Consider the following 27,585-nt stretch of genomic DNA (forward strand, 5'->3'; position numbering starts at 1 on the left):
CCGGACATTCAGCTAGCCTGACGACTTCTTTAATCAGCAGAACAGTTCTCAGCTGTGCTAACATAATTGTAAAAGGGTTTTTCTAATGATCGATCAGCCTTTTATCCTGATAAACTTGCATTAGGTAACACAATGTTCCACCGGATTTTCAGCAACCAAAAACTCCATGGCTGCTGTACATTTGTGCCAATATTCCATTAAAAATGATCAATGATTAAAGGAGACTGAATGCATCTGTATTTAACCGTTGAATGCATTTCATTATGTTTTCATGTAAAAACATGAAAACATTAAAAGCAAGATCATTTCTCAGTGACCCCAAACAGTTTGTGACAGTGCATATGAGATGAAAACAAAATGAAATTAATAATTCAAGCAGAATCACCATTCAGGTGCTCAGTTTTTAGGAAACTTGGACAGACGTTTTTACATTCCAGAGAGGTTCTGTGAATTTAGCCTGCGTCAGTGTCACCTTTATCTTCATGTAACGCGAGGCTGTGTGATGTTTAGCTCAATCGGTTACGAATTGTCACAGAACTCCCTGTTTGCTCCAGCTGTATGTATGCGGCATAATATTGTGAGTATTCAGAGATTTTCCAGATAGTAATGTGTTAAGGTTGGAATCTTAAAATGCAAAGCAGCTCTTTTATAATGTGTGCAAATGGAAACTTACTGTTATTTAGGAGGAAAACATGGTTTGTTTTATGATTATATTAATATTTGATAAGTTAGAATCAAATTTCTGCAGGTCTCTTGCAGCTCACAGCTGGCCCTGTTATGTATGCAACAGTGAGGTCACAGTACTCTTCAAAGGTTGTCTCTGGCACCATCTGGTGGTCAGTGAAAAATGAAAATAACTGCTACTTTTCAGTCATAATTTGAGCAGAAAGGTGCTACTCATTTTTTATTAGCGTAAAATCCTGCTGGGGGGAATGAAAACAAACAAGAAGAACTCAGAGTGAGTGTGGACACTGGCTGCTAAGCTGGAGATCAGCAGAGATCACTGTGCCTTATTGTGACCCTAATCTGTATAATGACATTAAGGCTGCTAAAATCCATTGCAACTATAGTGGCACTGCCTTCACCCGGGTGGCACGTTCCAACGAAGCAGGGACAACAAGAACGCTCCTCTCTGCGAGATATGATTCAACAAAAGTTCAAGCAAGAGATGTTTGCTAAACCTGTGAGTATCCTTACACTGATTCTCATCAGTGACTTGTTATCTATGAGAAAGTCAACGTGCATGTGCAGATGTAGTCATGTTTTACAGTTATGTCTTAGATCACCTTCTAATAATGCATAAATAATAAGCAATGGCTTTACAGTAACTGTCCAGATGAAACAACGAAAAAAAACTTCCAAAAGACCAAAAGTTTATTTATTCAAATTATGTGATTGGCAAAAACTGAAAGTAGACCAATCAACTAAGTTTCATTTGATCAGATTTCATTAAATTGAACATTTTACATGGAAAAATTATATGTCATTGAATTAGTTAAAGTAAGCCTTTTTGTTTCTTTTGAGTGTAGTTGGTCGAGCAGGCACTATTTCCAGTATAATCTGTTGCTTCTCATTCTATGTTTCTTTAATTCATTAATAAATAAAATAAAAAAATCCCAAGCTAAGACGTGTGAACTGTACTAGCTTATTTATTTCTGGTGTGCAGTAATAACCCAGCAGCATAAGTGTGTGATGTGAGTGTAATAAACTTTTAAACAGCCTTAGAATGAGGAACTTTTGAAGTTAAGAGTGAAAACAGAAAATATTTATCTTACTGGATGTGTTGAGAGACAGATTCGTCTGTTGCATTTATTTAATTTAGTTATATGTGCAGATATGATCAAAGTAAAGTCATCAACAGTTCTTCTGTCATATAAAGAGCAATTTTCCCTTCATGTGCTAAAAAAATATTTTAATACGATTCGCTGTACACAGTAAAACTGGATATAAAAAACTGGATAGATCTAAAGACGGAATCATTCCGTGTATCACAAACTTCCTGATTTTCCATCTGAATATTCATCTCACGGCCTTTTGTTGTTCTCCCAGCCTTCAGGCTTGTGGCCACTGTTCTAAAGGACACTGTGCAGCATTTGAAAAACAAATGTGTTAACATTTCATTACATTTCCATGCTGATCACAGTGACAGCACCATTAAGTGTATTTATGACCACAGCCAACGCTCACTGCAAAGTAGGGATCTGTATTGATGACTTTCTAAATTTAAAACAGCCAATGCTGTAAGTAAGCAAATAGTTCCTCAGTTTATTATAGATGTTCAAGTTGGCAGTTGTAAATATTAATCAGTCGTTAATAAATAGATCCGAATCCAGGTGTTCAGTTATTTTCCAGAATGGCTTGAGCCTAACAGTTCCTCGAAACAGCCATCCTAATGAGCTTTTAAGAGCTACAGAGATACCTGGCTCTCCCAGTTACTGCCCATATTAACATTAATGAGCATCCTAACATCCACCGAGACATCAGAGACCCGGTTGGAGCTAGAACGTGTTTCAGCCACATACCAAACAAGCATATTTTGTGATTTTCTTCTTAGAAAACAGCTGAAAATTCAGTTAAAAGAAGGGTATGGGTTAGCCTAACTCTAACAGGTCACTGTGGAAACGATTTATCATCCTTAGAGTAACGCAACTGCCATCAAACGTCTTCTTAAAAAGTTGTTTTTCAAAATTCTAACTGGTAGAAGTCACATTATTTTTTATTGTATGATTCATCTGAGTCAATAACGTGTCTTTTGTTCATGGTGTTTTGCAGCAAGAAGAAATGTTGACTATTCAAGCTAAAAATACCACGTTGCATCGGAATGGTCAAAACTTGAGACCAGCTGCTAAAAAGGGCCGCAACTCCAAGACACCGGGCCATGAAAGGGAGGCAGCGGGTCACCTTGTGACCTCCTTGCCTACCGAGGAAGGCTTGCCACAGCTGGACTTGTTAGCTCTCAAGTCTCCGAAGCCTGACGTAGAAAACCAGACTGAGATTCAAGCCCTCAGACGACCCCTGAAACTTGCCCCGCTGGAGCTGCCAGAGAAGGTGAAGGAGGCTCAGAAGGAAAAGCTTAAGTTTATCCACCAAGAACCCAACCCAGCCTCTTGTAAGCTGGATGGGACCCATACGAGGAAGGCAAAATCATGCATGAGGCAAAGACTGGTAAAAGCAGAGGCATTTCCTTCTGCTTCCATTGCACCAGTCAAAGCCCAGCAGCAAAATCAATCAGCAAGGCCACAGCTGACGCGTGCCAACCCCATAGAGCAGAATGGACACAAGCATCTGGAGGATGTGGTGTGTCGAGGTACCCCAGCTCCTCTGTGCAGCAAACCTAACCCTCCCTCATTTTTCCCTCAAATTAAAGCTCAGGCTGCATGTGGCAGAGAGGCGGCGTGCCACATCCCTGGCAACTTCCAGGAGGAGACAGGTTGGAGGCGGCTAAGGCTGCCTAGAGCACAATGCCTAGAAGAGGATCAGTGCAATTCAAACACGTCAACACTAGGATTATCAGCAGATGAGCGCAAGCTGGTCCAAGGTGTCCAAGGCAAAGGGCAGCGGGGAGAGAGGCTTCTTCGAGGACAGCCACATGTTGGGAAAGGCATCAAACAGCCGCCTGCACCTGCAGCCTCCTGGGAGAATGGAAGTGCCAGGAAGAGCCACGAGGAGGATGGTAGTAAGCAAGCTGCACTCTGAACCGACAGTCAGCTGAAGGTGGAAGCAGAGAACAGGAACTTGATAGTCTGAAGCCAAGTGCTGCTAACTGTAGATTAATGAGGAAAAAAGCCTTGATCACAAAGCATAACAATGCAGTCCCTCTGGAATGTCTCTAATAAAATAGGATGATGTCATCATAAAGCACACACATGCAGAGGACTGGTATAGACCGGAATGTACTCCAACTGGAAACCTGATTTCTAGTATTTTAAGCAGGAATGTACAACATAATGATTACTCTTCGGCAGTGCTTATTTATTTATTTTTTATTAACTCAAATGTCTCCAGGGTGAAAATAGCTCCTTATGAAATCTCGGGGGTGTATTGTACATGCTGTTGGCACAAAGACCCGGATCAAGATTTTTTTGTGGCCCAAAAACAGAAAATGCAATGAAAAAAACCTGGTTTATGATCAGATGTGTAGATAGGTCGGGAGCGCATTTGTTTTGTTAAATTATCATTCTTTCTGATTTGTTAAAGCAATTCTGCTTTTCTAAGCAGAATTAATTCGACCTATAGGCAGCTACAGGAGTTTCTGAATGCCAGCTGAGTTTTTTGTTGTTGTTCGATCACACTCCTCCATCCTGGAAGTGCTTTAATGTGGCTTTTGGAAACGAGCCAGGCAGGTAACATTAGAGATGTAACTCACCCCAAAGTATGAACCCGTGATCTCACTGTCATTACTGCCATTATATACTGTCTGCTTTATTCATTAAATTATCTTTGGTAACTAAGTGCTATGTTTGCTCTAGAAATAAAAAGGAGACTGTGGATCCAAAACTTCTTTCCACTGCCCCCAAGTGGTCAGAAACAGCAGTTACTGAAAGATTTACTGCAGTGAAAATCTGCTGCTTGGAGTCAGCGTCTTATAAACACCAAAGGAAAAGCTTCAAAAGCTTTTTCAGGGTTATAGTCTATGCCAACTGTGACCTCTGGCCAGGAATAAACAATAAAAGCCACTAAACAAGAAAAGTAAAACTTTTCAAGCCAAACCTGCAACAAAATCAATGATATAACTGTTTGCAGTGTTTTTCCACTCATTAAAAATCTGCATATGCAGTGCTGTCTCTTGTGGACCCCACTACTAAGAAAAAACAAAGCACAAACAACAACATGTTTGTATATTAAGAAGTTAACCTCTCTAGTAAAGAACCTTCTACACATCACACCAGACTTTCTAGTAAAAGTCCTTGTTTCAGTGCGATCTTCAGCATGTTTTGGTTTCTTTCACTTCCGCAGCTATTACGTTTTATTGCTATTTCTCTTGTTTTATTGAACATCCATTGTGTTCTGTTTGTCTTTGCACCATTTTTCTATTTGCCAGTTTTTCTTAAGCTGCAGTGTGTTTGACCTCTGAGGGCAGTCTAAGTACAACACTACACAAGTCAACAATGACAAGAACTAATTTCACAGACTCTACTGAAGGGCGGCCCTCAAGAGTGATACCCTGGAACAGTAAGAAGTTTTATGGTACAGAAAGTAGCTGTCTTTGTCATTCAGGTTCAGTGGCAGATGCCATTGAGGTGTTTTGAAACCAGTGTGGCTCACAGACGGACTGAAAACGACTCTCAGCTCTCTGAAACTGTGACCCCTGTAAACACTGCTAGTGATTTTATAGCCCTAGTTGCGGGTTTCAGGTCATACTGATTAAATAATTAATTTCTGAAAGGGAGATTTGTCTCCAAAGCGCTTGCTGATGGGGCATCATGGAGATTATTCTGGTTTTCTCTGTTTTCTTTGTAATATTGTAGGATCTTTATCTTACAATGTAAAGCACACTGAGGCAACTGTTGTTGTGATTTGGTGCTAAATAAATAAAATTTAATTGAACTGAATTGAATTATCCCCAGTATGCTAATCACAAGTTGTTAGCTGGAGAGCGTTCAGGTTCACAATCTGATTCAACATTTGTTTGGATTGTAAAACATGATCCATCTTTTATACTGTCTTTGGTCTGTATATAGTCTTGTCTGTGGGAAAAAGCAGGCAGGGACCAGAAAACTGGAATAAACATAAGGACAAAACACATGATTTGTTCCTTCATACTTTTGAGTTCTTTTCCACCAATCATCTGACTAAAAACTCAGTTATTCAAGGACTGAGATGCTCTCTGTTCTGTCATCAAAAAATGTCTCTGAACAAGTCTCGACATCATGGAGGAGATTGCCATCTTTGAGAATGGACAGAGACGAGTCTGCACCAGGAAAAGCTTGGGCAAAAAGATGAGCTTTTCAAGGGAGTCATGAGAAATATACAGAGAGCTCATGTGAACCTCCTAGCTTCAAAAGATGAGGAGCTGAAGTCGAAGAGAGCCTGGGATATTCTATAAGTGAATCTAAACTGGAATGTGGGTAATTCAACAGAAAACATGCATAAAGTGCCGGAGAACTCCAATACTTTCATGATGACAGTAGGACAGCTGTGAGCTCTCACAGACGGGAAGATGTTACAAATCTGTGAATCATTGGAATTGGCCTGACATGTAACAGTGGTTACTGATGTCCACCTGATCTGGTCGACATAATTTCAGCACAACAGGTCTCCTCTCAAATGTACGGAAGATGATTAGGGCCACCAGAAGAAAAAGTGGGCACGTCTTTTTTTTTCTTTTCCAGAATTCTGAGAAAAAAATCTGAATTCTGAGATTAAAGTCATAATAATAAATCCTGCCAGTTATTTTGAATCTTTTACCTAAATAAATAAGTAATGTAATGTGGCATAAACCAAGCTATGTTGTTCAGGTCAGCTGGTTTCTCACAGAAAAGACTCAAAACTTTTCTTTTTCCAAATAATTACACACATTTACAATAATTTGATTACACAGCAGTGGAGAGTAGACTTTATCAAAATGGTAAATGGCCTGTATTTGTATAGCGCTTTTCTAGTCCGTAAGGACCCCAAAGCGCTTTACACAACCTGTCATAATGCATTGAGTTTTTCCTTTCCAGTCACCTTTCTCACTCACTATGTATTAACAGACCTCTCTGCATTGAATCATATCTGTTATTAATCTCTGTCTCTCTTCCACAGCATGTCTTTTATCCTGTCTTCCTTCTCTCACCCCAACCGGTCGCAGCAGATGGCCCCGCCCCTCCCTGAGCCTGGTTCTGCCGGAGGTTTCTTCCTGTTAAAAGGGAGTTTTTCCTTCCCACCGTCGCCAAAGTGCTGCTCATAGGGGGTCATATGATTGTTGGGTTTTTCTCTGTATCTATGAAGCGCCTTGAGGCGACTTTTGTTGTGATTTGGCGCTATATAAATAAAATTGAATTGAATAGGCCAAATGAACATGATACTTTCACTAAGATAAAATGGTAAAATATGTGAGAAATTCATTCTTAAAGATTGTCTGCTCGACCACTAACTCTCAGACAAAACCTGGAAGCACATTGTGAGAGTAAGCCTGTATCAGTAAGCCTGGCTGTCGGTTGCATGACAGATGGCTTTCTCCAACACTACATGATGCCTTCAGCCTCTCACTCACCAAACATGCTGGTCAACTCTTTAGCCCTCTCACACAAGGCGACAGACGGTTTCTCAGACTGACACCATCACTCATCGTGTGCATCTGCCCTGAATCGTCAGCCTACTTCATCCACTTCACACTGAGCCTATACATAGCCCGGCCTGTGCTCACTTGCCTCAGCTACAAAGACACTGTAAATAGGGCTCAGTGGAATGGCTAATGTTGTTGTCCATGACATTCAAATACTGACTTTGGAGCATTAAGGTGCCTTGACTGCGCCGCACAAGATTTGGCTGTATTCTAAGGTGGCGTAAAATGTGGAGACAACTGCACGAAACATGACGTGTGGCATGACCACAGTGTTGTTTGGTCACTGTCGAGGAGCATGACCACGCATGATAAAGACATCACTGTACAGAGAAATGTGAATCACAGCAGTCTTCTACTACTGTAAATCAAAGCCTTTCTAAAACTTCAGAATAGTTGATGTGATTTCATATTTAATAAAAAAAAAAACCGAGAAGGAAACTTTTTATGTATTTAAAGGCTCATGGCCCAGCAGCAATAACTCTACAAGTGCCTGGAGCCCACACTGAATCACCGGTCTGTCAAATCAGAGCACAGGCACAGTTATCTATCAAATGGGATTGGATGGTTGGTAAAAAAAAATGTGTTTGGTCCAAGTGGCAGCCTCTAGGGCTGAAAAAATGAAACCAATGATAAATGAAAAAAACAAAAACAACAAAAAAAACAACAAAAAAACAAAACTGTAGTTCTTTCATAGTCCTCTCGAGGCAGGCTCCAAAAGTGAGTCAATCCCTTCAAATGGCCATGTCAGCATGTCCAACTTAAGGAGTTTTCTGCTTCATAACAAGTGTACTGAGTGATTTTGTTGTTGTAGTTCTTCCATTCTGATACTGGTGAGACTTAAAGTCATGGTAGTGGTGGTGGACATTTTGATTGACAGGTATGCCAACAGAGAGAGGTAAGTGGACTGGTTCTTATATAGTACTCTATTTGAGCAGTGAAATCACTTTATTCAACATGCCTCTTTCACAGATGCACTTTTCCTAATGAATGCATCAGGAGCAATTCAGTATCTTGTCCGATGATACATTATCATGCAAACTAGAGCAGCCAGAGATCGAACCATCAACCTTCTCATTTGTACATAATCTGGTGACTTTTGGGAGCTTTGGGTGGTTGGAGACGAGTTCTGGATGCTGTGCTGCCCGGGCCACTTCCGGCTGTTTGATTGTCGCCAAGTGGCTCGTATAAGACTGATAAGAAATGACGAGTTAAATAGTTATTGAGCGCTTAACACATTCATTAGACTGACCTAAATGAACAAAACTGGTAACTACCAAAAACATTTTTTATGTTTCTGTAAAGGTTAATCCAACACTACATGTAAAAACTCTTTAATCAAAAGGAATTTAATAAAGCTAAAATAGAAATATTGCTGATATCTACATTTTCAAATGTATCATTTGAACAGAAAGAAACATATTTTTTAAAATTATATACTAGTTCCATATGTTACAAAGTTACTTTTAGTGGTTGTATGCTGTGCTCAATTAATTTGAGGCTTCTCAGAGAAGTGTACTAGTGCTGGCTCAAATTTGGGTGTACAAACTTCAACTTATGTGATTGGCCTGATAAATAACAGTATAATGTTCAGTTTTAAAGAAGTCTCGACAGATTTCTGAAAATCTTTGTGTTTTCTTGTTTTTATGTCAAGTGGTTTAATACATTTGTTAATGTATTGTAATGTACAACTTTGACTGAGGTGAAATTTTAAAAGACAGTATAGCAAATGCTGGATCTGCCTTCCATTCTGTATCTGAAAGCTCTTTGCCTTTCTTCACACACAACTCACAGATTTCTGTTGTCAGGTCCATAACCTTTCTAAAACTTTGCAATGTGCTATTAAAACATTTCATTATTATTATTATTAATTAAGCACATGGCTTTACCTCTGACTTCAGTGAAGTGACTTAAATGTTTTGTGAGAAGAAAGGCAAAGAGCTTTCAGATACAGAATGGAAGGCAGACCTTGCTGTTGCTGTATTGTCTTTTGAATTTTCACCTCAATCATTGACGTTAATCCATTTGTTCAAGCACAGATTAACCTTTTCTCACTAAAGAAGGAACAAGAACTAAAGATGAAGTAACTTCAAGTGAAATTGCAATACCAAGTTGAATAAAGTTGAAAGTCTTTGAAAGTTTGTGAAAGCATACACATTTTATTCAGAACTGCTTTTGCGAATGTTGCTGTAGTATGATAGAATGTTGGCATTTTTTACCACAAATATTTTGTCTTCTCATTCCTTAATTGCAACATCTACTCTTACCAGTAACAGTTTATAAAGAGATAAAATTAATGTTGAGTAGAATTGATTTCAGCTTAGCGGTCCTGATTTCTGATGTGGCCCCTTGGGGAAATGAATTGCCCACACCTGCACTGTACTTTTATACACAGCCCATCCATCCAATTATCCATCCATTTTCTTCTGCTGATTCAAATATGAATAAATCATTTAAAAAAAACAAAAAAACAAAAAAAACAAAAAAACATGAATAAATCTTTCATCCTATCTGAGGAAACTTGGGATGTCACAAAAAGGAAGCACTAAAACATCCCAAGGAAAGAAAAAAACAAACATTAAAAACATTAAATTGGGAGAAAAAAACATGAGAAACCATAAAGTCAAGGAGACATATCAATTTGGATACAAGTATATATTTCATATGATAAAAATGTATATTAAATGAAATGTGTGCGGTCTGACATGAGTGTAAACCAAGAAAAACAGCATAACATATAGATCACAGAGCTTTACTATAAGCCAGTGCAAGGACAGCCATTCAACACAAAGCTGAAAGCACAAGTGTTCTGTAATCATTTCCCCAACTTAAATACAGCCTTTTTCTAAAAGTGTGTTGCTGGTAGAAGCCAATAAGGCCCAGCCCACCGCCAGCCCCAGGGCGGCTCCGTTGTGGCTATAACAGTGGCAACGGCTGGACAGTTGAGGTGGTTGCCAAGAAGCCATGCCTCTACTTTAAGGGCAACACCTCAGATGGGTGCAGCTACGGAGGACAGAGAGAGAGAGAGAGGCAGAGAGGAAAAAAAGGACAAAAATATCCATAAAGTTGGCTCTATAATTGGCTGTGCCTCTTTGCCTTTTTTATGTGAGAGCACAGCCCAGTCAAGAACAGTAGAAGCTGCCTCGTCCCCAAGTGAAACCCTACACTTTCCCCCTTTGCAGTTCCCTCCCACCTTGTCCACTCATCCACAAGGTTGCTGAAGCTCACCTCACTTTTTAACAACACTCTGCACTGGATTGTCTCCCTGGATTATATTATAATCCCTTCGTGAGTTCTGATGCCTGCAGGGGTGACAGTTTGGATTATTATCAAGTGATAATGATGCTTTCCCAGTGCTGATTCAGGGTGTGAGCGCTGGAGGCAAAGACAGAAAGGGAGACACCTCCAGCGACACTGACTGAGTGACAGGCCAGGTAAGGGGAAAAAAGTCATGAAGTCTTCCATGTATTACTGTGTATTCTGCTTCCTTAAAACACCTCTGAAATGCTTTTTTATTCTTTAGCAGTTCTGAATTATTGGCTTTTTTTGTGTTTATGTGTTGCTCAGATCTGCTATCAGAAAACATACTTTTTTCCCCTCCTCTCCTTTGGTTGCACATAAAAAAAAGGCCTTTCTCTGTTTTTTGCATTGCGGGAATGATAAACGTGGTGCTTCTGTTATAGACATCTACACTGCAGTCCCAGGTCAACCATCAAGAGACGAAGTGGAAACAGGCCTGGTGATACAGACGTGCTGTTTGTAAGGAATCTGGTCCCAGGTTGGGATGTTGATATCCTGTTTTTAGCTTCACGCCAGATACTGTAGCTACGTAAAACTGCAGATTAATTCAGCTCCACGTTTTATATAATAAGTGATGAAAGAAAGATAAATTATAATCTGTTTGACATACAGAGTAATGAAGATTAGGAGCTTGAAACTAAATGTCATTCAGCTGAGCAGCTGAGATTTTTTGTAGTTTTTTTTCATTGAAGCTCTTTGGGCTGAATTTCTTAGATGTTAAATGCACACTAATTGGACCAATTACAGTAATTTAGCTAAAGTGCCTGTTTTATTCATTAATAGCAACATTGAAACCAAGTAGCAGAAATAGCCCAGTGGAGAATCAGATAAGGGCAATACCATACACTGAAGAAGTTTGTACAACCCACAGTGAACTTTCTATGTCACAGACTACATAGAAGCTAAAGCACAGTCAACAGGCTGTCGAGTCCCACCACAATATTTCCTGACTTTCTGTTTAGATCATTTTGTAATTTAAAATAATATATTCTTACATTTGCTGTAGTTACGTTTACTTAATGCTCTTTCATTATACTTCATTCTCCACTATAGTCCTAAAAAGTCTAGCTAATCCGAGTAAATGATTAGCTTGACATTTTGGACAACACCGGTTGTCAGGTTTTCATGCCAAGAACTGAATCAACAGATTGACAGCTTGGAGGTGACTAGCTCTGCCTAGCATAACAACTGGAAACAGATAGCCTAGCTTTATTTAGATGATACAAAATTTACCTACCTGCTCGAAGGATGTTACGGTTAACTTTCCTCCCATTCATTCCTTCATGAAAGTTGCCAAGGCCAGATCAGCTGGTGATGAGTGGCTGCAGGAAGGTGCATGGCATCACTAAGTGAAACTGGTTCAAAAGATCTATACAAGGTTGAACCGAAAACCTCATTGCAAGTTCGTTGGCTGCTGGCAGATTGCTAGGATCACTGTAGTTTGTATAGAAAATGCTGACCTGTCTGCAAATACTTGTGAAACTGTGACAAGTCTTACACAACCTGGCTACAGAGAATGTTTGCCTTCAAAGTAAAATTTCATTTGTAAGAAACAACTTTTATTTAGCAGCCGAATAGTCTTTGTTTCCAGTTTGCATCACACTTTTTTGAAACTATCACTGAGTGGCAGTATGTGACTAAGGTCTACCTTATAACATAAGCAATCCTAATGTTTTAATGTGCTCAGTGAAGTCCAGCACCCACCACAGAGTGGGCATAGCCACTGTTTGCGTGCATCTTGAAGCCTCAACATTACCATTTTAACTGAGTTTTTTTTTTGCGTAACAAATTATTTTATTCAGAGATGTGACTGGACTGATAAGTTGCATGCATTTTAGGGCATGTACAGATGCAACACATAGATGCAGATGCCTGTTAATCAGTGCTACGTACAGTAACAAACTGATATTTACCCACATAAACTGAAGTTATTTCTTGGATTTGTGATGCAAAATCATCACAAGCAGCCAGAGGTTTGGTTCAGTTCAACAACCTCTGTAGTTTTTATGAAGGGACAAACTATCCAAAATGCCCAAAAGATGATGGGGTTTTTTTGTTTGTTTGTTTTTTGTTTGAACCAAACATGTTAATTTCTTCACTGAAGTTGGGCATTTCAACATGGGACTCTATGTTGACTCACTGATGGCTACCTGATGGATCAACTAAAGTGTTTGACATTTTGGCTGAACTTTTCAACCCCAGAGATGTTTATTTGTTGCCAACACTTCTCCAGATTGTTGAGACACAAAACCTTCTAAAATAATGTGTTTTAAGCTTCTTTTTAAAAATATATATATATCAATATCAAGTTTTCTAATGACTGTTAGGAATGTAAAAGGTGAATTACCTGCTCCTTCCGTTATAGGAAAACTACACAGCACTGCTTTAATTGTGGAAGTTAAAAGTTACTATCCACCACCAAAAATGTATCTTTTTCTTTCTGGAAAACATACATTAGAAGCACAATTGAGTGAAAATATCCCAACAGTAAAAGATGGTTTATATTATTGCTTTCCAAGCTGTGCATTACTCAGACTTTCCTCAACTTCCCCCACAAACCCCCTGCAATGAGATCAGGATGAGCCTGTGTTATGGCTACAGTCAGCCACACATCAATCTTAATAGCAGGCAACACAACCACTTGTGTACAATAAGATCAAGAATAGTATTTTGTTTAAAAGACAGGTTCCTCTCAGTGCCACCCAGAGAAAACAGCATAAAAATGATTCAAACAGAGGCAGACTGATGTCTTCTACAACATGATCAAACCTGTAAAAATGGCACTCTAGCAGTTAGATGTGTGTTTAAATGCATGTTTTAAAGAGTAAGAAATTACTTTGGTTAACTTTTGCAGTTTATCATCAGAAAACATCACAGACCTGACATTGTCCTTATGTGGTTGGAGTTGATATATATGCAGCAAATTCCAACACTCTTTACCAAGTCCAGTTTTTCTCTGGATGAAGTATTCACTGCTGCTATAAAACAAAAAAGTGTGTATTTTAGTCTTAGGTTTCAATTATCATGTCCTAAGAATGAAAGACATTTCCTTCCAGCTTTCATACCAAAGCGGAGACAGTAAAATACTGGACCATAGTGGAGATGAGATTTTTCTTTTTCTTTGACACATATAAGGTGTCTAATGCAGTTTAAAATGTAGCTATTGGAACGCTAACAATTGCCTTCTTTGTCCAATGATTGTCAAGACTTGTTTGTAAAGAAAATACTGTATTTTCCACACTTTAAGGCGCACTTAAAATCCTTTAATTTTCTCAAAAATCAATAGTGCGCCTTATAATCCGGTGCGCCTTGAATTCTGGTCGTGCTTACTGACCTCAAACCGATGAAGTACGTGGCACTCAAAAAATCTGTTAAAAAATGTTTTAATATGACTTTGCTAAGATAAAAAGCCACACCGCTTGATGGATTGTCACAGCATTATGGCTACTGTAGTCAGGAGCCTCGCAGACTATTCCCAAACTCCGTCTGCTTCAAGTCACAAAGTCAAATCATCTTTAATAAAATGGTCAATGTTGCTGCTTTACCAGGTGTAACAAAAGGTTTAACATCCAGGCATCCATTAAAACATAATATATCAAATTCTGACGGAGTTAGAAGTTAGCCGGAAGTTAGCTTGCTAGTTTCCACCTAAACAGGATATAGCATGTTCTGACTGAGAGATTTGTGAAAAAATTAAAACATACAGCTCTGCTATCACTTCCAACATAAATGAAGACAGAAAACTAAACAGCAGTGATGTCTGTAGGGTTACTGAAGTTAGGCTAGCTGGTATATAATAATGTGGTACGTGATCGCTAGCGACACAGCTATGTTAGCATAACAAACACAGTGAAGCTGGAGCATGAACGCTAACTTTTCTCCACTCGATAAAAGTTAACGTGAGAGTTCCCGATTGTTAGGGACAAATGCAATTGCATGGCCAAGATTCAGTCAGGAGAACAATTGAGATAATCCATCCACAATATGAGGTTAATTGTTAATATACTGCAACAACATGGGGATAGAGCAGCTGTGATAGAATTCAACATCAATGAATCAATGGTACGGAAGTGGAGGAAGCAAGTTGACTTATCTGACTGCTTTGTTTTACTTAATGCGCTTTATAATCTGGTGTGCCTTATGGTCCGAAAAATACGGTAAATCCCATTTTTTGATTGCATAGGTCTAGCGTTCAGAGGGATTTCTACTTGACCCATCTGGAGTTAGGGTAGATTTTGTTTTTTTGAGCTAGTGTCAATTGGCCACTTTTCAGAAACTATACATTTCATAGATCAATTCAAACACTTCTCAAATAGGCAAGATGCAATATAAATATAAATATAAATGCAATAAATATAAATATATAAATATTTTTAATTAAATTGAATAGAATTGAACTGAATTATGATTTTATTCATCTCTCCACAGACTGAACAACTTGATGGTTATAATAAGCTAAACAAAACAGACTGAAGCCAAGGCTGAGATGGAATTAAGACTGGGATTTAGGATCACCCTGGTCTTGGTCATCCTTGCCTTGACTCTTTCCAGTGAGAAGGTGGAAGCACAAAGAGCAGGTAAGACCATTAGGATTAGAATTTCTTTTGTAATAGCAGCCTTAGAACATTTACTGTATGTGTTAAAATCCTTGCTGCATCTGCCTTCTCTAGGTTGTAAAAACGTCCACTATGACTTGGCTTTTATCCTGGATACCTCATCCAGTGTTGGAAAGGAGAACTTTGAGAAGATTAGGCAATGGGTGTCTAACCTGGTGGAGTCTTTTGATGTAGCACCTGACAAGACAAGAGTAGCCGTGGTTCGCTACAGTGACAGACCAACCACTGAGTTCAACCTAGGGCAACACAAGACCCTGGAAGATGTGAAGCGAGCTGCAAGCAACATACGCTACCTGGGGGGAAATACAATGACTGGGGATGCTATCAACTACACAACCAGCAACATCTTCACAGTGCAGAATGGAGCGAGGCCGGTCGCCAGAGGCATTCAGAAGGTAGCCATTCTTCTCACAGATGGCCGAAGCCAGGATTATGTTTTGGAGCCGTCCAAGAAAGCTGCCAAAGCGGACATCAGGATGTTTGCTGTGGGCATAGGAGAGGCTCTGAAGGAGGAGCTGGAAGAGATTGCAGCGGAGCCAAAGAATGCCCATGTTTTCCATGTAACAGACTTCAATGCCATTGACAAGATCAGGGACAGGCTGAGGAGGAGGCTGTGTGAGAGTAAGTCAGCCATCGGGACCACTGCCAACAAAACACTCACACTGCATGCTGCATGGCTTCTTTTTGAAGTTATACTTTGAACAGCCTGCCTCAGTTGCAATATGCACTTCATCAAACTGACTCTTATTTTAACCTTTTAACCACTGTGAAAAGAGGAAAGACCCTAACCACAAAACCCCACCCCGACCACACAGAGATGCACATGCACACTGAGCTATCCCGACTTCTTGTGACTGAATATGAAGCCGTTGCAAAAATTAGCTCATAAATGACAGTTTCCCGACCAAGACATATCTGTGGTACAGCTGCCTTTTCGACTGCTGCTATACTGCAGAGGCATTTAGCAGTAAAAAAGCTTGTCTTAGTGTTAACCTCAATGCTTTCTCCACTGGTGTGTTGAGAAAATGTTTCAACATGGACACAAAACAGTTTACACTGCTAACTTAATCAGTTAAAATAGACTTAAAATATTCTATCTTAACAACTTTTTTTAGCTTTGTAGCGAAGCAGGGACCCATCCGTTTGCTAGCATTTTTATGGGGATGATGGATGCTTCCCGCGCCAACGCTTAAAATTCCTGCCTAAAATTAGCCAGACTGGAAAGAAAGGGATGCCATGAGTCTTAACCACGAACAAGAAATACTAAAATGGAAATGACATGATTACATGGTTTGCTTAAGGATGAGCAATGACAAACCCTCAACTTTTATTTTAACCTGGTGCTAACCTGTCAGGCAAAAGCAGTGATTCCTGTCAAGAATGTGATGAGTAAGACTAAAATGCCTTCATTCTTTTTTGAGGGGGTATCGTGTTACAAAGTTACATACCCCTTGTGCTTTAAAGGCAGCTTGTAGTTTTGTCTTAAAGCCAGTAACCTCTGACTCTTGACTCATAGGTTTTGAACGAGGCACCTGATAAGATTGTATTTTTAAATCATACTTTATCAACTTCAGCAAGCCAAAGGCTAAATTCAGTCAGGTAAAAAAAGTTTCAGTGTTTTCTTTCTATAATCTCTAAAATCACCACGGGTGAGCCTCCAAGTACATCAGTGGTCAGCAAAACTGGCTGCCTGAGCGATGTGAGTTATTTTCACCAAGAAAATTATAGCTCGAATGTTTCAAGTGGGTCAGCTACAGTGGCTCAAATGTCCATGTTAGATGTTTTCACCTTTTAATCTATAGTTTTAAAAATGGACACTATTTATTCTGTGCTACACTGATTCGACAGAGCATGTGTGGCCTCACCTAAGAACACAAAATCCTAAGATTGCATACTTGACCTTACATGCCCGTTCTCCACATAACAGACAAGGGGCACCCAGATGGTGTTTAAAAATTCACAAGCTATAATAGTGACAGGAAACACAGCTAATAGCAAAAATGAATAATTTGCCAGTTTATGGCTGAAAACAGATGCCACATGCAATACATACATTTTTGATGATACTTCTGTATCAGAGATTCATTCCCAAAGGCAAGTTTTACACTGCTTCCACTTTAACTCACAGCCAAATTATAGCCTTAGGGCCACAAATCTGAGAGTAGCTCAAGTATTTAGCATGCTCAAGTGTCATCACTGTCTTTTAAAAAAAATGAGTGATGTGCTTATATATATTGTATAGAATAGTCATTTTTGGCTGAATTTGGCTTTATGAACAGTATAAGCCAAAGGTCCTATCTAACGTCTAAAAATTTTGTTTTTTAAATTAAGGCACAAGCAGACACAAGCAAAAAACAGTCTCCTCCAGCTTTGCTCCCAATGAAAAATGTCAAGCCCAAATTAAAAACAATGCACAAGAAACTGAAATAATTCCACTACTTGGGGCATGATAAAGTATTCAAGAGCTGACAGGCGCTCATAATCAGTGCTACAGGTTAAAAGCCTTTCTGCAGTGAAGATTTTTACAGCTGTGAATTGGAAAACAAATTGGATTTTTAGCAAATAATAGGGAATTTGGAGTGTCTCACTTGTCAGATAATATATGCAGGATAGCATCCAGGGTTAGACAAATCAATGACATAATAACAGGTTTCATGATATAGTGATTCCAAAGGGTAACATGATTTGGATTTGCTGCTGTTGACTGAAAGTTAACACAAGGGAGCCGATCAGGGTGAGTTTCAAAGAGTGGAGGATACAGATTTGTCTTGATAAAAATGCGGTTTAATTTCAGCAATCAACAGAGTGGAAAGTTTATCGTGGCACTTAGAGCAAAAGAACCACCATAAAAAGGCAAGTCTGCATGTCTAAGTTTACAACTATGCTAGCAGCTCTGAGGCGGTACAATGCATAGCATTGCATTATTTTGAGCCAAATGCTAATGTCAGTTTAAAAGGAGCGTGATATTTCTGTTAACAGATTCTATGTACCCACTTGTATGGTATATAATGTTTACAATGTTTTGCAATGATGGTCACACTAACAACTGCATTTTGTGAACATTTGCCTGTAAACAATCGTTTAATGCATAAAGCCTAAGAGCTACCACAACACATATGCAATATATGGTTAGTCTTCAATTATAAGTGCACTGCTAGCATGCTAGCAAGCATATGCACTATCACTGGTGCTGTTGACACATCCTCTGTCTACTTTTAAAATGTTTCATGGTTCCCCCTTATCATGCTTAGCCTTGATCCTAGTCAGTGATGTTAAGAAATGCTCGTACAATCCACATAAAGAGGCCTCCATCACTGGTATTGTTAAATTCTTTTAGCATTACACTATCAGTATCATAAAGCCAGACATCCAGCTGCATACACTATAGTACAATGAGAAATAAAAAATCAACAATTAAAATGATAAAACAAATCAACATTAAGTTAACAGACGTTATTCCAGCACAATAAGAAATAGCCACCAGCTCTTCATGAACTTAAGTGAGCCCTGAATTCTGTACCTGAGTTGTTCTATTTTGAGGTGTGTCATTATGTCCTCCACCCAGCGTTTATGGGAAGGCAGTGAAGCCTTGTTGACATATTAACATTTGGCTGGGATAAAGTTTGCCGTGTTCACATTTCTTTAGTGTGTCAGCACGCTCACATGTGATTATTAGTGCGTGTGCTTTATGACACAGTTTAGTAAAAAACAAACAAATGAAAAACAAACGTAAACTCACGCGAACCAGCAAAATCAATATGAATGAGGGTTATCTGTATCCATGGATTAACCAGGAGTGAAGAGATCCTCAGAAACTGCCGGTCACATTAAGCAAACGTTTACATATATGGAACTAGACAGCACCCTTCACAGAAGCTGGCATCCTGACACAGAAAATGTCTCTCCTGCCAACCTGAAGGGTTTGCCTTTCTTGCTGTCATCACTGAGCTGCGCGTGTGTGGAAATATAACACTGTCACCCCACCTACTATAAAAGCCATCTCAGTCGTCACTCGGCCATCCACACGCTTCCCATCCCCAGATATCAAACGGCAGAACTGTCTGCGCTGGTGCTCCCCTCATCGCAGATGTGTTTCAATGATCCGACTGCTTCCTTTAACAATATGCCACTTCACATCTCTCACGTCTGACCCCTCAGAACGTTTCCCGCTGATTGCTTCTTCTAATAAAACAGTAACATGTGATTTGATTTTGAACAGGAAGATACAGGGTTACCATATCTTTCTCCCCATGGTCCAATAAGAGCACGAGCGTGTCTAACTGAATTATTTTTGCTTTCTCCTCAGATGTCCTGTGTCCAAATATGAAGGTTCAACCTGATCGGTTTAAGCCCGGCAGCACCAGTTATGGTCTTGAAGAGGTTCCAGGTATGTGCAAACTGCTGCTTTCCTAACAGCAACATGCAGCACTTGCAATACGTGTCAACCACAAGGTCAGGTCTTTATTTCTGAAAGCATTTCCTACATTTTCCAAAAACATTTATTGCATGCTAAGAGTTTGTTCTCACACACAGTTTCTCTCTCTTTCCATGAGAATATAAAGTGAAGTGGTTTAATTCATGACCAGGAAGCTGCTGGCAGCTCTCTAAATATACTTGTGAAAACAAAACACTCGTCTTTTTCAAAATCAGGTTTGAAAGTGGGCCAATTCAGAGCTTCCCCTCATGGTTCGGCTCTCTTTACCAGTATGGTTGAGCTGCTGGTGCGTTGATCTCTTGCTCCAAGATACTTGAACTTACTTTTCTATCTAGGATAGACTCCTCAGCTTTATCTGAAGCGAGGTCACCATCCTTTTCTGGGAGATAACAGTTCTGAAGAGTTTATCCATTTCATCTGCATCAAACTCAAACCTTTCAGATGACCACTTGAGGCGCCACCACTTTATCTGTAGAAAGACGTGACCTCTCAGTACACTCAGTGTTTGTTATTGCAGCTTCACTATTGAAATCCAGGCTATGGAAGTCACAAACAAGAGTCAAGACAAGGCGCTGCTCTTTTTAAGATTAGCAGTGAAGCTGCTGTTTCACTAGCATGTAGCGCTCCATCATTAGATGTTTTTATTCCACACATTCCACGCTGCTGTGTTAAAGGTTCTTCTCTGAGGTCTTGAAAACCATTTACCCACCAGTTATAACAGTGTGTTCTGGGAAATCTCAGTTCCTGTCTGTGTCTCCCACCCACATCCATCACAGTAAGAGAAAAAACAGATGCACAGGCATGAGTGTTTGGACTCGTGCTAAGTCCAGGTTCAAGGAAAAAGAGATGTAAGAGCACTGAAAAGCTATGTTTTTAGAAATGTTCCCTCTTAACATACTTGGCTGGCACAGGGTCCTCTGTTGATTTATTCAGGAAAGACAGACTTTGGTTTCTTAAAAAAAAAATTACTTAAAACCCGGACATCCTTCCATCTTTTTTGTATATCTTTTGGTCAGCATCACAACTCTACTGGACCTCACTGCGTACACCCTGAAGAGGCTGCTGAATGACAGCCAAAAACACGTTACTTCTTAAGGACAGTTTATCAAAACTGCATGTCCTTAGACATGTGGGAGGAAAACCACACAGACATAACATGGAAACTTGAAACAGAAAGACACCAGCTGGCAATGAATTCAAATATAACAACATTAATGAAATGAAATAAAAAACAAAACCAAATATATCTGTTTTGGACAAAAAATAACTGGCTAAGTTTAAGACTTGTGTTTGTTGATGCAACATCTGCAAATCAAAGATGGATGACAATGATTACTATTTAACATAACAGCCCACTTTTTTTTAATTCCCCTCTCGCTCCTGTCGGGCCGTCTTTATCCTTCAAACTCGGGTCTTCTACAAGAGGCCTGTGAGCTCGAGGGTCATGTGCAGTATCTATATTTCCTTTTGCTTCCAAAACAGCTTCAAACCACTGATGGAATGCGTAAGTCAATTACTGAGAGACAGGGTCATTAGTGCTCCTTGATTTAATGTGATGAATAGGACTTTAAATAGTAGTAAAGTTGTAGATAATTGTCAACAACAGACTTTTAAAAGTTCCCAGATATATTTTTTAGTTTAATAAAAAAGCAACAAACTAACAAAATTCAGATGAGATGAGGAACGTCTCATTAGCTAATAACTTGTGATTGACAATTAACATGCACAGGATAATCCTAAATTTGAAACAGTCCAAAATATTAAATCTTTTAAAATTCAATTTGATTTCAAATTTCGATGAAATGAGTTACTGAACCTGTAAATTCATCAGGTGAGTGTTTGCAGACGTCCCAGCATGGAGCTGTTTTTCTGTAGCATCCATATAGATTGTCAGTCTGCTGGCATCCACAGCTCTCACATTCAGTGATTAAGTGCAACATCAATATGGAGTTGCACACTGAGCTATGACGTGAAGTATACTTTTTAGACTACATTTATTTCCTGGTGAGAAAAACTATGGTTTAGCTTTTAACTATCCACTACTGGATGCACCAGCGAATGGCAGTGGCATGTAATTCCTGCCTGATTACTCTGTATTTTAACCACATAATCTTATAATCATCGGTTAATTTCTCACAATTATTTGAGAGATCTTCTGTGAAATATTACGAGCTAGTAAAACTGAACTTAAATACTTCAGTGCATATTTGTTTATTGTATTTCAGTTTTGCTAAATGAACAGTATTTCCCCTCATACTGTAGTCAGGTTTTAAGAGTATATATTGGACTAAAGTACAGAACCCTTTGAGAAAGCTTTATCCCTGATGCATCCTCTTAGAGTTGCTAAAAAGTTACGCTGACTTTTTGACTGAAAGAGTGTTTTCATGATTAGACACAGCGTCACTTTCTGCTGTCAGGACACATTATCACATCCTCGTCACTGGGCGAGTGCTAATTATGTGGTTTGGCTTTTTCTCTCAGCCGCAAAAGAAATTAGAACAAACTTTTGATAAATCACTGAAAGCCACTGATACTTTCTTAAGCAGATGTATCACTTTGTCAGATGCGCTAAGCACTCGTACTGGAATAAATCCTCTGACCAAAGATTTGTTTGTCAGATCTTGTTCCAGTGGAAAACTCTATGGGAAATACTTCTCTTGTACCCAGACTATAGAATACTGTGGAACAGGCCATGAATACACTCCACACTGCACTGATTTATATTTGCTTTACATTTAGTTACAGCTAAACACTATCATAATTTTAAATTCCATCATAATTACTCATGTTCTATACTTTAACTGTTCCCATAGTGTTGTCTGGAAGCAAAGGCAGCTCAATGAAAATGTTCAGTTTTTATTTCACTTTAGCACCAGTAGATACAGCACAGGGGTGCTTATTGATTTATTTTCTCTACCTTGAATCTAACACAGACAGTTGCGTCACAATCAGGTCTTTTCTACGAGCAAAAACCTGCTGTGGGCCCCACTTGGGGCGAAATGTTATCACACAGCGGTCTGAGGTCTGACGCTCTGACATGATAAAGATGTCTGGGGATTTCCAAGCTGCAGTCGCTCTGTAAATGCAGCTAACTTTAAGATGTACAATGTCAAACTTGCTTGAGCAAAGTACTTTTTTTCAGTTTGCGGGTAAGCACACCGAGATTTTCTCTTCATACAGACACACGGTGTTTATCATTGCTACTCCTGCAGGTCCTTCTTATAATTACACAACAAATGCCTCTGTGCTGGTGCACAGGGAGTGCAGTTCTCTTTGCTAAATGTCAAGACTATTTGCCACTTATTATGATTTGACAGCCAAGAGACCTGCGGTTTGAATGAGACTTGTATTTATCACGGGCTGTCTAGTCAGACCCCCTCGGGGTACCGAGCACACACAAGAGGCTGCGGAGCATCTCCGTGGCTTCGCGCTCACTATCTACTGTACAAATGTTGCCATCTGCTCCCATCAAAAGAATGCTGTGTGTATGCGCTCGCCTTTCCCAGTCAGTGAACTCATCTGGCTTTTGCCGCAGATCACCCCAGTGGTCGTTTTTGGCTGTCCAAAATAACTTTTTGGGTTGATTATACGCTATCTGCTGCCAGTTCAAATTACAGCTTTGTGCTCAGATTTGGCCCCAAAGAGCCACAGAAACAGCATGGTGTGCACGATGCAAGCACAGTGACAGGGAGAATCGAGGCCAGTGTAACTCACAGCTGCGTGGCTTCCTCGAGCAACTGATAACCAGCAAACATCGCTCTTGTACAGCAAAGGTTTACGTTTTTACTTGTTAAGTTGTCAACTACTCAAAGTGTTTTCTTTCAGATAGCAAAGGAAGGTGAGCCCTTTTACATCACACGTATCTCAGCAGACTTTTTAAAAATAACCCAACTGAGACTGGGGGGGATTTTGCGAGTATCCCATCCCATGGTTTAAATAAGGCAAAAGTCTCAGGTATGAGAACACAGCAACAAATCCTTTTTGGATTTTTCTGCATGAACATGGTGAGAAAATTAAAGATGACTCACATTAAATGTCAGGCTTAAGAATGTGAGTGTGTTTGAAGCTGTGTTTTCCATTTACCTAATATACTGACGACTGAATCGCTCAATTCAATTTAATTAAATTTTATTTATATAGCGCCAAATCACAACAACAGTCACCTCAAGGCGCTTTATATTGCACAGTAGATCGTACAATAACAAACAACAAGAAAGCTAAGGCAAAATTGATGACTCTTGTGTTTTAAGTGAGCAAAGAAACAGCACCATCTGGTGGCCAGTAAAGGTAACCTAACTAATAAAGCTGTTTCATAATCAAATGAATGAAAGACAATGAGAAATGTTTCCTTGTGTGTGCGTTTGAGCAAAGAGAAAGTCTCCACCCACTGCTGAGTGAATAAAATAATTGTTAACGGTGCATGTGAGGCACATTACTCACAGATAAAGCAGCTGTTGTGTGCGGCTGATGGCAGATCAGTTATATCTGTCATGAAGACTTTTGATTCTAACGTTATTTTTTGCTCTGTTGCTAATGACACAGGGGCAGGCTAAGTGTGCGCTTAACCACCTGCTTCCAAGCTATTTCCTATGACATCCACTGAGCTTTTCTGCCAGACTCTCGCATTACCACCTTAATGCTGTGGTTTCCTCTTTGAAAGATTAGTGCGCTGCTGTTATTATTCCCACTAGACGTCTCACACAGATTTTGCTGCATAACTAGGGCTGTGCAGGAAAATGTTGAGGCTGTTCTCATTCTGTTGACTCACTTGTGCCGCAGTCTGCTTTCCGGAGAGCTCAGACTACACAACATAGGCTAACCACCAGCTTTCAGTGAGAGCTGCTGGACACACTGGCAGCATTAGTGCTGCACAAGCGCTCGTCTTACTGGCATCGCCATAGCTACAGCTACTTGTTTGTTGTACAAGGGAGTGTCCTCTCTAAACCACCTAACTATGGTCTGTGGTCACACCACTTCAAATCACACGCTGCAGAACAATGTACACACAGATGCGCTCTCTCAGACTCACACGAGGACCTTACCACCAGTGGAAAGGAGCTTTTTTTCCCCACTCTGGCAACAAATCTAACAAATATTTAAATGGTCCAGAAAACATCTGTATTTTCCAGTTGTCTATTAATTCAGCAATTCTTCAAAAAGTCAAAAACACAGTCGATGCAGGGTGTGGTGGGACTGACCCAGTTAAACTTCAGTGTACCCCCTAGAAATCTGACAAAGCCATAACTCAACTTCATGACCGGAGAGCCTGGCATGATTTTTTTATGTGTGTGTGGAGTCCAACTAGGCTTTTTTACTGTGTTGCTGCAGGATTTGACCTGATGGAGTATTTCAACGTGAGAGATATTCTGGGAACCAGAGATGAAGATGGACAAAGTTCATATGTTCGCCTTGGCACCATGCCTATAGTACAAAACACAGAGTAAGTGACCTGCCCATTATGCTTTAAACAGTTCAGCTTGTTTTTGAGCCCTGTCAATGCACATGAAAGTGGCAAAAATTAAGTCTCTGAAGTCTCCAAAAATTCATCCTTTTAAATCTCAGTTCTGGCTGAAAAGGAAATGTTTCCTGCACAACAACTCCAACAATGAGGAGATTCAAAGCCAAACACAACTAAGACCAACTTGCAATACATTATGACACAATCTCATGTGAAACATCATTACCATGTAGCTATATTAATGACATCTTCTGTATATGCTGTGTATCCTTATGGAGTTAGAGTTGATATGTCGCTATCTGAACACAGCCAGATGAAATGTCAGGAAATGTGATAAACAACCACTAGCCATCTACTTAAGTACTAAAGGCACCAATTTAGTCTTTTTTAGACTTATTCCTGACATCCTGAGATCCATAAAGGGATAAAGGGAAGTCATTTTGAAGGCTCAGAATTGGCCAACCAGGAGAACGTGGATGTCTTCTCCCCATTTGTCAAATGTTTTTGTCTCATTAAGTGTGTTTTCTGTCTGCACTGTTCTTTTTATATAGGACGCTACAGTAAAAATAAAATTAGCTAACTCTTAAAGCTAAAAATAAAGACACCTTATCTAGTATTCTGCTTTGATGGCGCAAATGTCTAAACTAAAGCACCAAAACACAGTTTATGGTGAAGTTTAAACCTTTTTTGTTACTTGTTACTTGGTGGCTAAGCTAGCCTTGTCAATTTTCAGTATTTATGCTAAGCTAACTGTCTGCTACTTGTAGCCATAGAGAGCCTAAAAAATAGGTTTGACTACAGTAACATCCCCCATTGACTTTTGAAGTTCCTTTTGAAGTGTCATGGTGCGCATTTTTACCACCGTGGTGTTTTGAAACAGAAGAACAAGCGCTGGATTTGTGAAAGAATGATTTTGGCTAACAAGGTGTCAATCCCAAATTGTTAGCCAGTGAGCATCCTGGCTAATCCTATTCTTTGAAAGGTTTTTCCAGTTTTCCAATTTTACAGAATTCTGAGCTCTTCCTTTATAAATATTAATTCAGATGTGAACAGTTTATTTTATTTTGCTGTTTCTATAAATACACAGGCAACAGTTTGAATATAAGAAGTCAGTGTAAAACTGCTAAGAAGAGCAGAAAGAGTAGCTACAAACACACTGGTTGCTAGGTAAAACACTGGGACTGTGTTTAACCTTATACATTAATATTTCAACTGCTGTACAGCCAATGCAACTGTTGGTTTACCACATCCACTAAAAAGAGAAAAATAAAGCAGTAATGATAATGTACTTTTATTCCACAGAGATGTGTTTCGTCAAGGGCTGCCAGACGAATATGCCTTTGTGACCACATTTAAATTCAGGAAAACCTCGAGGCGTGAAGACTGGTACCTCTGGCAGATTTTTGACAAATATGGAATTCCACAGGTGAGTGAGTCAAATGTAAATAGTGACAAATGTACCTGTCTCTGCATGTGGCCCAACTTGGAGAATTACATCATCAAATGGGCTCACCTCGCTGACTCCTCTTTTTCATTCCAATATTTTATTTATTTTTGTACATTCATTACTTCCCCCTATGGAAAACAAGCTCCTTTATGTTTTAGTTCACATCCCTGTGCTTCTGACCTGTCAGGTGTCCATCCGTCTGGACGGTGAGAACAAGGCAGTGGAGTACAACGCTGTGGGCCTTACAAAAGATGCTGTGAGGGCTGTGTTCAAAAACCCTGAAGTCGACAACCTGTTTGACCGCAACTGGCACAAGATTGCCCTCAGTGTGGAGTCCAAGTCTGTGTCTCTGTACTTGGATTGCAAGCACATCCAGACGCTGCCGATAGAAGACAGAGAGGACATTGATATCCAGGGGAAGACAGTGATTGGGAAAAGGCTGTATGACAGTGTGCCAATTGATGTGAGTCTTTACCTCCATTTTGGCAACAGTGTGATTCATGTCAGTCAAGGTTATTTTTCTGCAGTTGACCTGTTGTTAATCTGTGTACATACAGTTTGACCTCCAGAGAATGATGATTTACTGCGATTCCAAGCATGCCGAGCTGGAAACCTGCTGTGATCTACCTAATGGGCCTGTAAGTATTACAGGCCAACAGGCCCAGAGTCTGCGTCTTTGCAGTGAAAGCGAAACGCGTCTTTCAGATGCTGCTGCTAAGCCGTGGAGGTTCCTGGTTGCATAGAAATATACATCTACCACAAGATGGGATGCTTTGTGTTTAAAGGAAAGGTTACATCCAAATAATTAAGTTTGCATGAGTGAGTGCCCCCCCAGCTCAGTTGTAGCTTGAACAGCTAAGCTACTTTGAATAATCAGTGTAGCTTTGTTACTTTGTAACTCTGTACAATACAGCTTTTTCAAACAGCTTTAGAGGAGCAGTTTGACACTCATACACATCAGAATCAGAATCAGAATCAGAAAGGGGTTTATTGCCAAATGTTGAGCAGGTTTACAACATTAGGAAATTGCTGCGGTGCTTCAGTGCAAACATAGTGTCATAA

The 27,585-nt window shown here is 39.7% G+C and overlaps 2 protein-coding genes across 7 annotated transcripts in view; both read left to right on the forward strand.

Moving 5' to 3' along the window:
* The first annotated feature begins 969 nt into the window (after positions 1-969).
* Positions 970-6,544, forward strand: LOC102309395. Its single transcript, XM_005947301.2, has 2 exons — positions 970-1,183; positions 2,773-6,544. Exons 1-2 carry the CDS (start codon positions 1,034-1,036, stop codon positions 3,694-3,696), a joined length of 1,074 nt encoding a protein of 357 aa, XP_005947363.2. The 5' UTR covers positions 970-1,033; the 3' UTR covers positions 3,697-6,544.
* Positions 6,545-10,220: 3,676 nt separating this feature from the next.
* col22a1 (collagen, type XXII, alpha 1) overlaps positions 10,221-27,585 on the forward strand; it is a 74,961-nt gene continuing 57,596 nt past the window's right edge. For 2 of the 6 annotated variants that reach the window (XM_014329217.2, XM_014329218.2), the window contains exons 1-9: positions 10,221-10,701; positions 10,951-11,045; positions 14,996-15,144; positions 15,238-15,804; positions 19,490-19,570; positions 24,947-25,058; positions 26,379-26,502; positions 26,711-26,986; positions 27,081-27,161. In XM_014329217.2, the coding sequence (XP_014184703.1) occupies positions 15,054-15,144; positions 15,238-15,804; positions 19,490-19,570; positions 24,947-25,058; positions 26,379-26,502; positions 26,711-26,986; positions 27,081-27,161 (1,332 nt within the window). In that variant the 5' untranslated portion in view covers positions 10,221-10,701; positions 10,951-11,045; positions 14,996-15,053. The remainder of the gene's footprint in view (positions 10,702-10,950; positions 11,046-14,995; positions 15,145-15,237; positions 15,805-19,489; positions 19,571-24,946; positions 25,059-26,378; positions 26,503-26,710; positions 26,987-27,080; positions 27,162-27,585) is intronic. The other 4 variants (XM_014329219.2, XM_014329220.2, XM_005947300.3 and 1 more) reach the window with 3 other exon arrangements.

Source organism: Haplochromis burtoni, unplaced genomic scaffold (assembly GCF_018398535.1).
Source record: "Haplochromis burtoni strain Fernald_Lab_line unplaced genomic scaffold, NCSU_Asbu1 Contig_371, whole genome shotgun sequence".
In the NCBI taxonomy this organism is placed as follows: domain Eukaryota; kingdom Metazoa; phylum Chordata; class Actinopteri; order Cichliformes; family Cichlidae; genus Haplochromis; species Haplochromis burtoni.